The 11154-nt window shown below is 54.0% G+C and overlaps 1 protein-coding gene across 1 annotated transcript; it reads left to right on the top strand.

Moving 5' to 3' along the window:
- Positions 1 to 2248: 2248 nt before the first annotated feature.
- On the top strand, positions 2249 to 9282 carry NKX2-1 (NK2 homeobox 1; the record flags this gene model as incomplete). The annotated part of the gene is made up of 3 exons (XM_080619416.1): positions 2249 to 2301; positions 6667 to 7043; positions 7839 to 9282. 3 exons carry the CDS (start codon positions 2249 to 2251, stop codon positions 8507 to 8509), a joined length of 1101 nt encoding a protein of 366 aa, XP_080475542.1. The 3' UTR covers positions 8510 to 9282.
- Positions 9283 to 11154: the final 1872 nt, after the last annotated feature.

Genomic DNA, 11154 nt, shown 5'->3' with positions numbered 1-11154 from the left:
GGCGGCCAGCGGAGGCTGCTGCGGGTCGGTCGCCTCCGCCCCAGGGCCTGCAGGGTCCGGCCTCCGAGCGTCGCTCCGCGAACACGGCGGACGGCCGGAGCCGCCGAAGCTCAAACGCAGCTCCCCCGTTTGCAGTGGTTTCCCTTGCTAAAGGGAAAATAAAACAAAGCCAAAGGCGCAACGGGGCAGCTGGCAGCTTCCTTCCGAATTAAAGCCCCCGAGGGAGCTTAGACCAAGGCAGAGACTGCAGAGAAGAGGGGATGCAGTGAAGGATTTAGGGACAATGACCGGAGAGCTCGGTCACTCCAAAGTCAGTGACATCAGGGCGGCTGCGGACAGATCCGCTTATAGCCGCTCACTTTGCGCGGGTTCCCAGGCCTCCGTGGGGATGCCGGCGGGTGTGCTGGCCTTCGGCTGGGTGGCTCTGCCCGATATCCTGGAGCAATGAGGCAACAAGGAAGGATCGGGACTCCTCGCAGCCCTCCGGTAACTTCCCTCGAGTTTTGCTGTGAAAATAAAAGTAAAGCAAACAATTCCCTTCCCCCCAGCCAGAAAATAAAGCTCGGGTACCACCCGTGCTGGTCGAAAGGGCTCCATTGTCGTTTTTAAATGAGGTATTTTTGCAACCACTCGCCCCTCCCCGAGCCAGCGGGGAGCCACCCGTATCCCTGGAAGCGAGAGGTAGCGGGGAACAAAAGGCAAACTCCGAAGTGACATTGAAAATAAAAAGGAGCTTTGGTCACCCCCAGGGAAAGGTCGAGGGGGAAAGGTCGCCTTCCCGCCAGCGCACGTACTCCCGGCGGGCGTGGGGGAGCGCTCCGACGCCTGGCCGCCAGCTTCGCGGGACTCGCGGGCCCGACCAGAGGCCGTGTGCCGGCCGCACAGCCCCGAGGGCGCGGAACGGCGCGGAGCCCTAGCTCCTCAGCGCACCCAGGGCAGGCTGCAGATCCCCCGGCCTCTCGGAGGGGCAGGCCGGGAGCAAGGGCGGTGTCTTCCAGACCAAAGCAGGGGGCATTGAGCAACGCGCCCTCTCCCCGCCAGCCGCTGCCAGCCACACTGAAGACTGCTGCCGAAAAGGGCCGCGGTAAATCAAATCGCCACCCTGCACCCACAGGCACACACGTGTCCGTCCCCTCCGCGTCCAGCCCCAACCGGGATCCCGGAGCCGAGAGCCCCTTAGCCCGGCGCCGGCGCGGCCGCGGGCTTGGCGGAACAGCTGCCAGGGCAGGAGCCGCCCTGGGCCCCGGCGGAGCCACGGGACGGTGAGGGTAAGGGAAGGGAGGGCGGAGAGGTGACCCTCTTAAAAGCTAAGTTGCTTTTTGAAACACTTAGAGACGACAGGGTTGAGGGCTGTGAACGTATTCGTAAATATATACTCATGCGTACCCACTGCAGGAGGTATTCACCTTACACACGTGTGTGCATGTGTGCAGGGACATTCTGGATGTACATTCAAAAGCACGTGACTCGTGAACTATCTAATGTAATATACTGACAGCTAGACCTGAAATCAGATAAATAGATGGATCCCGGCAGGACTGTGTTTGTAGGTATCTACTGACAAAAAGTTTTTATGTATGTATTTATATCTACGTAAAACTTTTCACTATCTTTATAAAACAACTTTTGGCAAATTGTCTCAACAACCATTTTCCAGCAGAAATCACCCCTGGCTCGGGTGTATCAAAGATGCTTCGGGGAAACACCGAGTCTTGTAGTAATAGTGCTGTGGAGGTGGCAGTCCACTAACACTAAGGAAGCCAGATATGGAGGACATTATATCAATTGCTGATATTAACAATACCAGGATGGGGATGGGGGTCAGACGACACTTCAGGCACATCCGCGGGAGCACTGCTGCTACCCACCCCTGGCTACTGGGGCTCTCGAGCCTGCACCCAGCGCTTTCCCGGTCCTCAGGAGGGGCAGCCTCGGAGGGCGCGGTGTGGCCTCCGAGCCGAGGCGTGCCCGGCCCCCCCGCCTGGCACGGTGGCGGAGGTAGCCCTTCCCTGGCACCCCGCACCTGGCCCCACCCTGGTCCTCTTGGCCAGGAACGGGCCGGCGAAGGAAAAGCGGGGGGGGGGGGGGGGTGTCTGAGGATTAGGGCAGGAGGGCTCAGTCTTCCGCCAGGAATTGGGGAAGGAGGGAAACGAGCTGCGAGGAGGCAGCGCTGCCCTCGCACGGGACCTCGCGAGTGGGGCCGCCAGTCACGGGTGGGGAAGGGCCCCCGAGGAACCCCAGATGCGAGATGCTCCACGCCCTGAGCAGCTGGAGGAGCAACTGTGCGTGCGCTGCGGAGGGGTGAGAACTTGCGCTTTAGCTTTTGATGGCTTCGCTTGTTTTCTTTGATTCCCTCGCAAGGGGCAGAGATTTCGACCGGTGTACTGAGGAGTTTCTCCCACTCGAACGAGATAACTAGTGCGGGGATAGGGGGGTTTCCCATAGAATTGTCCCCATGAGCTACAGCAAGAGTTCCAAAGGAGCGCTTTCAGGGAGCGTGTCTGGGCAGGACTCCTGCCCTACACACCCCAGCGTGTGCTCTCCAGGCAGGGAGCAGCACCCTGCCCGCGGCCGGCAGTGGCGGCGGCATCGGGCCACCCTGCTCGCTTACAGGGGAAACCTCCTCTCCCTCCTTCCTTCCCTCCCTCCTGGCGTGGGCTCAGGACGCGGGATGCTGGACACATCTTCCATTTGGGGAGGGGGGCTAGGGTGACAAGGAAGCGTATGACGCCGACATGCAGAAGAAGTCAGTGATGAACTTTCTATGAGCTGGCTAAGGGGTGGGCCGAGAGGGAAAAGGTGCAGCAAGCTGCGCGGTGGTACCCCTTTTCCGGGTGCGGATCTTTGGGAGGGCAATTTAAACCTCTGTATGAATGTTACAGTTGTGCTGATGACCAGGATAAAAGAGTTCTGTCCCAGCTCTGATCTTGTCCCTTTAACTCAGACTTCTCTAGGAGCTGCTGGCCCCACTGCAGAGCCCGCCTATCTCCTCTTTCACAGCAGGGCAGGCTGCAGGCCTGCGGCAGGGCCGCCTCCTCGGCCCCGGGAGCTGGGCGGCAGGGCTGGGCAGGGTAGGGCAGGGGTGCCAGCAGCGGACCCTTGAATCGGCCCATGGAGAGCGTGGAACACCTCATGCCTTGGTATCAAAAAGTTGCGCCTAGACAGTGTCTCTCTGGTTGAGAAAGTATTCGCCCGCCGGTTGAGTGGGACTCTCCCCTCCAAGCCCTTCGGTAGCTCTGGCTGGTCGAGCACATTCGATTCCCCCTGGGGAGGCACAGCAGCTCGCATAAAAAAAGACATTGTTGTCTTTGGAGAGCCCTGTGCGCACTTTCAAAAGCTGATCCTTGAGTTCCCAGCCCCCGCAATCCAGTTGATGAGGAAACGCGCTGCGGTCTTGGTGGCACCGTTTCCATTGGGATTGGCACCATTTGATTGACAAAGTCTCCCATTCTTCCACCTCTCGAGTGTTATCAAACGGATTGTGTGGGGTCAGAAGCTATTGAAGGGACGTCTGTGTATCCGCATTTCTGCAAACACGGGGTGAAGACCGTGCCTTTCTCATGAAAATGCTTCCACCAGGCAAAACGCATCTCATCTGCCTTGCTCTCCTCCTTAGCATTTCTTTATAACTCGAGCATTTTACGAAGTAGCAGCACCAGGTAAACGAACCCATCAGCAGAGGCAGCCTAGGCAAGACCCTCCAGGGGCTGCAGGGAGATAGCCCTGGCAAGGCAAACTTGGGTGGAGGATTTCAAAGAGAAGGGGAAGGGAACGGGACAAGGGCAGCAGCGAAGCAGTTTTCTGGCCAGTTGTCCGCGGTTTGACTCTCCCCGGTATAGCTCGTTTGGGGCGGGAAAGAGAGAGGTTGACCTGCTTCCTTGTCGCTAGCTCGGTCTAGAGGGGCTAAAAAGTGCCGTCGGGACCTCGCGAGTTGGTATGTTCCTAAAGAAGCGGTCAGAGCTACACAGAGAATTCCAGCCCTCTTCCCCACGAAGGGGACATGAAGGGCTCTCGTATTAACTTCGCTTTATTAGACCTCGAGCAGCCAGAGCTAGACTTCCCAGGTTCATCTAACTGAGCAGTGCTTCGGAGGCGGTTTAGCCTACGCTCATGCCTGTGCCAGCATAAGATAACTATTCTTCCCCAGCCGCGGCAGGCGGTGAACGGTGTCGTTCCGGCAGCGCCCCGGGAAGGAGCGGGCGGGAGGCGAGGACTCTCCCCGCGCGCCCCCCCCGCGCCGTTCCTCGCCGCCGGAGCCGCCTCTCGGGCCTCCCCACCTCGCACTCCCTGGGGGGAAACGGAGTCGCTGTCCCACAGATTGAGCGGTCAGTCGCTGTCGTTCGCCTCTGAGCCGACAGCAGCGTAATTTTGGTGGATCTTGTGGTATTTTTTTTTCCCCTCCATTCGCACCCTCCTTTTTAACGGTAATAAAACAGATGCGGAACTGATGTGCCTGAGAAATCCTGGGAAAAAGGAACAGGAAAAAATAACACCAAACCACCAAGGCAAGGTCGAGTGTGTCTCTCTGTAGGAACAAACCCAAAGACCGTTTTGAAAAACACCCGAAGAAAGGGGGAAAAAATGAGACGCGGGGCGGGGGTGAGGGTGAGAAATGTTCCAGGATGTGGAAAGGGAAGATCTAAAGATCTCGAAATAAAAGAGGAAAGAAAAGAGGTAAAAACAGTAGCCTTTCTAGCCCAAAGTCGCCCTTTCCAGACTTCGGTGACCCAGCGGACTCACAACGAGCCCACTTCGGGGTGTTCAGCCTTGAGAGATCTGATACCGAAAGAGGCGGCTGAGATGATGTAGGAGAGCTGGAGGCCTGATTGAAGGAAAGTTCCCCCAATTATATTTTTGTGGAAAAGCTCACCTCTTGCAGAGCTCTAAAGTGCAATCAAGGCAGAGGCTTACACTTGAAGGACGTTAACTCTCATACGGGAACCTACTTTCTCCTAAACGGTTTCTTGCCTAGTGAATGAGAGCCTCCCAATTGAAGCAAAATGATCCTTATGTACTGATATCAAGCACAGTCACAAAGCGACCGGCTATTTATGCTGCCACTTTAGACAAAGATATTTAGTTATTCCCGGGTAGCAAGTGCACTTTTGCATTTTTAAGCACTAACCAGCCGAGCACAAACATATTTACAAGTGCCATTACTAAATAGTTACTTGACACTTCGAAGTCACTGGGTTAACTGTACCTTCGCTGTAATTTTCTTAATAATTCAGGTAATTGCTGTATTAAATTGGGTTTGCCAGGGCTGTAGGCCGGGGTATGAAACAGGGGAGGTTTCTCTCCCCTGCTCTGGAACACCTCGAAATAGAAGCTTTGGAGACATTAGACAACTTAGGGGTTTTCTTCGAAGACCCGAGTGACATTAGCAGCCGCTGCCTTTACGAGGGGTGGGGTTGGGAGGGGGAAAACAACGACGTCTGTGAAGGGGCTTGCTTTTGTTTCTACACTGGATCCGGGAGCAGACCCGAAAGTGCCAGAAATTGCAGTTTATTCAAAACTGCAGGGAATTCATTGGCAAAGTCGTGTAGCAGATGACCTGAGAGGTCTTCTCCATCCAGCTCCCATGCTGTATAAATAACCTTAGAAAGCAGCTTCTCAGGTTCAAAGGGACCACGAGAGACTGTGGCAGTCTTTGCCTTTGAGAATAACGAGCGACATTTTGCGCTAACCTATTTTTCAACAGTCTCTCGTCCCAGGCTATTAATTTACTGCTTGCTTTTGGAAACTTGCATCTTCCACCTCTCCTTGAGTTTGAAAGAAATTAAAAAATCCCTAAGTGAACAGAACTGATGGCTTTAGGGAGACAAGCGATCCTCGCCCTGGGGGTCTCGCCCTGGGGGTCTTAGCAGATATAGGAAAGGTTCTCGAGATGCTAAATCTCAGGAGCTGTTCAGCCACCAGCCGGCCGGGGGACCGGACAAGCCGGGGCGGGGAGTGCTGAGCGCTGGGACTGCGGCCCGGGCGAGACGGCTGCACTCGGAGAGTTGCCTGCCCGGCGGCGGGACTGCCACCACCCCAGCTTCGCGGGGGAGAAGGGGACTCGGTCCTGCAGCTCACCGGCATTCAGCCCCGTCTCCCTAGCGTTCACAAAGGCTAGGCTGTCAGCCTTGCCACCCGGGAGCTTATTTTAAATCCTTTCACCCCGCCAAACGGGGGTCATTTTGCCTTGCCTTCCATTTCCCATCCACGATATTACCACCCCCGAGAAAAATAAAGCGAGTCGTGCTCACGGGGTCTGTCTCCTTTTCTCTTTCTCTCTCTCTCTTTTTTAAGACATAAAAAAAAAAAAAAAAAAAAAAAATCCTGACAAGGAAAACTTAAAGGTGTTTACCTTGTCATCAGCATGTAAGCTAATTATCTTGGGCAAGATGTAGGCTTCTATTGTCTTGTTGCTTTAGTGCCTATGCCCCGCCTCTGGTGGCAGCCTAAAACCTGGCGTCTGGCTAAAACAAACGAAAGGCAGCCCTGAGCCTCCACTCAATCCAATTAAGGCGGACTTCGTCCACTCGGTTACGTGTACATCCAACAAGATCGGCGTTAAGGCAACACCAGAATATTTGGCAAAAAAAAAAAAAAAAAAAAAAAAAAAAAAAAAAAGAAAAGATTTGCCTCCCCTTCCTTTTTTTTTTTTTTTTTTTTTTTTCCCAGCCGCCGAATCATGTCGATGAGCCCAAAGCATACGACTCCTTTCTCAGTGTCTGACATCTTGAGTCCTTTGGAGGAAAGCTACAAGAAAGTGGGCATGGAGGGCAGTAACTTGGGGGCTCCCTTGTCAGCCTACAGACAGTCTCAGGTTTCTCAGCCGGCCATGCAGCAGCACCCCATGGGCCACAACGGAACAGTGACTGCCGCCTACCATATGACAGCGGCAGGGGTCCCCCAGCTCTCCCATGCCACGATGGGGGGCTACTGCAATGGGAACCTGGGCAACATGAGCGAGCTCCCGCCTTATCAGGACACCATGCGGAACAGCGCTTCGGCGACAGGATGGTACGGCACCAACCCGGACCCCCGCTTCTCCTCAAGTAAGTCAGCCCGCGGCTGGGTGGGCGGCGGGGGGTGGCCGCGCACCTGCCCCGCCGCACCGCGGGAGATGGGTGCCGGGGACTCCTCACCAGGGCAAAAGTCTGTCCAAATCCCGTCCGTCCGTCCGTCCCCCCCCACCGCCGCCCCCTCAATTCTTCCTTCTGCCCGAGGATCATGCCTGCTCCCTTCACCTCGGCTGGTTTCATGACAGCCGCCCGGGGTTGCTTTTGCACGGGGAAGGGGGTAGGAAACCGCGCAGCGACGCGGAGAGGGAGCTCGGGGCTCGCCGTCCAGCGGGGCAGCAGCGGCCCAGACCAGGGGGCCCGGGAGGGAAACGGCGGTGCCCGTTCTCCTGCGCGCCCTCCGGCACAGGGCGGGCGAGAGGGGAAGCTGCAGCCGCGTGAGCCGCGTCCCGAGTGGCGCGGGGGGGAGCGGACGAGTTCGCCCCGGCCGGCTTCAGCGAAGCCCCTGTCCCCGGGCGCTTCCGCCCCGCTGTCACCTCTATATTTGCTCGGGTGTCATCCCCCGGGCAGGGCGAGAGGCGAGCGGTAGCCTTTATTCACCGGGGTTGGGTCGGGCGAGGAGGGGTCCCGTTGGCCGCCGTTCGCTCCGGGGACGCGGGTCGTTGTTTGAGAGCTTGGGCGCCCCGAGGACCCAGCCGGGGCTGGGCTGCCGGGGGGCTGCGGCGCCCCTCGGGAGCGAACGGCGGTGGGTGCCGCCGGAGCGCGGGGCCCCTCTCGGACAGGGCCGGGCTGAGCCGAGCCGCCTAAACCGTGCCGCCTTCTCCCTTGCAGTCTCCCGCTTCATGGCGCCGTCCTCGGGCATGAACATGGGCGGCATGGGCAGCCTCGGCTCTCTGGGAGACGTGAGCAAGAGCATGGCCCCGCTCCAGAGCACGCCGCGGAGGAAACGGAGGGTCCTTTTTTCCCAGGCCCAGGTTTACGAGCTGGAGAGACGTTTCAAGCAGCAGAAATACCTCTCCGCCCCGGAGAGGGAACATTTAGCCAGCATGATACATCTCACCCCTACTCAGGTCAAAATCTGGTTCCAGAACCACCGCTACAAGATGAAACGCCAGGCCAAAGACAAGGCTGCGCAGCAGCAGATGCAACAGGAGAACGGCTCCTGCCAGCAGCAGCAGTCTCCCAGAAGGGTGGCGGTGCCAGTGCTTGTAAAGGATGGCAAGCCCTGCCAAGCAGGCTCCAACACACCCACAGCAGCTATCCAGAGCCATCAGCAGCAGGCTGCTACAACGATCACGGTGGCTACCAATGGCAACAGCCTCGGACAGCATCAGAGCCACCAGACAAACAGTGCGGGGCAGTCTCCAGACATGGGACAGCACTCAGCCAGTCCGTCCTCTCTGCAGAGCCAAGTCTCCAGTTTGTCTCACCTAAACTCTTCTACTTCTGACTATGGCACTGCCATGTCTTGCTCCACCTTGCTATACGGTAGGACCTGGTGAAAGGATTAAACAGAGCAAAAGAAAAAAAAAAAGGGGAAAAAAAGAAAGGGAAAAAAAAGGCAGATTTTCCCAGTCACACAGATCTCTGTCCTGTCCAAACTACTGGGTGTCTTTTTTTGTTTGGTTGGGGTTTTTTTTGTTGGTTGGGTTGGTTTTTTTTTTCCCCTTTTCAACGCTCCCCCACCTCCCTTCACTTTACTGAGTGGTTCTCTGAGGACCTCTAAGAGTGTGAGAGAGAGAGACTTGGGGTTTTGTTCTGTTTTATTGTTACTCTTGATGGTTTTGGGTGCTTTTATTTTTTTTTCCCCAATATTGTTGTATGGGGTGTTAAAAAAAATTCTGACTAATAACTACGGAGCAGTCTGCAGAAAGGGGACCATAGTTAGGCATGGTCCGAAGGCTTGAATTTCAGATATACACTTTGCCAGCGTCTAGGACTTGCATGTAAATATAGAGATTTTGGGGAATGGGGTGGTTTTCCCCCCAGAAAAAACGCATTCGCGTCACCCAGACACAAGAAGCAGCTTTCCTCCCCTCCCGCCCCGGTTTCCTCTGGCAGCCCTGCCGCCAGGGCCAGCGGATGGAGACGTGGAGTCATCAAAGGCTTGGCTTTTATTTTCCTCCTTACGTTTGATGTGAACCTGTAGCTGTATAATGCTGTCAAAAGTTGGACTAAACCCATAGTTTTTAGTAGTCTGTATATTTTGTTGTATAAAGAAAAAAAAATACAATCAACCAAACCAACCCCCACCTTTTTTTATGGACACTGATCGCCCCGTTGTAAATCCTCTGGCAATTTGTTGTTTGCGCACGCCGCCTTTTCCTGTTGTAACTTATGTAGATATTTGGCTTAAATATAGTTCCTAAGAAGCTTCTAATAAATTATACACATTACGAATATTCTTTTTTTATTTCCCTTTGGTTCCCCCTCCTGACTCTCTCCCGCATTTTTTTTTTTTTCTTTCCCCCTTCCTTTTTTCTTTTTTGATTGATGGAACCCCCCGGGTATGCTGCCAAACCCCGAGAGGCCCCCACCCCCACGGGGCCTGGCCCTTGGTCCCGAAGGGGAGCTTCGACAGGGAGTTAACAGGATACAGGCTCAGTCCTCAGCCTCCAAAAGTGACCAGCAAATGCGTGGGATTCGCAAACTCGAGAGCGAAAGGATCCTGTCCAAATTCATTAGCCCGATTACTGGGAGGGTGAGGGATGAGGGCCACCTCAGAGACTTCTTGCTAGAGAAAGCAAAGTATTCCGAGAGCAGAAATTCAAATGCCAAAGGCACGGAGGAGAAAGAAGGTAAAAGTCTAACGCCACTAGAAACAAACTAACGAAGAACCTGCTGACAGTATAGAACATGCGGCCGATTTAAAGAGCGTCCAGTTTTAATACCGTGTTAAAAAGAAAAAAAAAATTTCTACCAAGTTTTCCTATGTACTTGTATTTTAACGGAAGTACAGTCACCTTATTTATAATCAAAATAAAAAGATAGTTTATTGCGTACGGCATGTAGTTTGAATTAACTTTCTTTACCAGACTGCATTTAATTTTCTACACATACCAAGCCCTGAAAGCACGCACACCCAGACACACAGGCACGCAGACACACAGACGTGACCACGCAGTTCCTCTTGCACATTTGCCCCTCACTGCCCCGGTGAGAGGTCAGCTGCAGGCTGCACCCCAGGCGAACGGACATCGGGTTTGCCTGGGGTTTGGGGCTTTTGTGTGTGTGTGTAGCCATTTGGGAAGATTGCAAAGGAGGAGATGAGGAGAAAATGCGTGTGTACACGTGTGCGTGTTTGTGTGCGTGTGAGCGAGATACGCGCCCGGCTGAGACACCGAGGGACAGTTGTCAAGAAGGTGAATATTGTGAGCAATGCAAGGCAGTTAGATTTTAACTTTGCTGTAAATATATAAAGCGTATCAAGTTAAGCAGTTTGTATCGGACAAGCCCGAAATATGCTTAGTTCGCTGTCTTTCGGGTCCCAAATATCCCTTTCGTGAGTGTAACAGAATAAGAAGTCCCCCATCCTAAAAGAGACCTCGTAGCGTGCTCTCCTTCGCATCTGCTGCTCTTTATATATATATATAAAAAATAGTTTTGTTGGGGTTTTGTTTGGGGTTTTTTGTTGTTTTTTGTTTGGTTGGTTTTGGTTTTGGTTTGGTTTTGTTTCCCCCCTCCCCCCCTACTCAGATCCCCTCAGTTAAACCATGGAAGCATATCGCGGTCATTGAAAGATCCCTGAATTACAGAGGTATTATGAAATGCTCATATATTTGAAGAGAAAGCAAGCAGCTTGCCTGGGATGGAAACATCCCAACCTCCAGTTTAAGTAGCAGCTTTCGAAAGCTCCAGTCTTTTATTTATCCAAGATAGCCGGTGGTACTCGGACGCCAAGTGCTAGTCTGGATGGAGAAAAAGGGAAATGGAAAAAATAATAATAATAAAAAAAAGAGATTATCGGATTCTTTCTGCCTCCCCCCACCCCCCTTTTATTTCTAACTGGAGAACATCACGTGTGTCAACAGGAATTTCGAGACCTTTCATTCTTTATACTATGTCATGCTTTATACAGCGACATTCCCAACTCACCCAAAGGATATGCCTTGATTTATTTTTCTTCCTTTCTCTACGCGAAATACTC

Source organism: Psittacula echo (assembly GCF_963264785.1).
Source record: "Psittacula echo genome assembly, chromosome: 5".
NCBI lineage: Eukaryota > Metazoa > Chordata > Aves > Psittaciformes > Psittacidae > Psittacula > Psittacula echo.
This window is presented reverse-complemented; position numbering and strand designations above follow the sequence as displayed.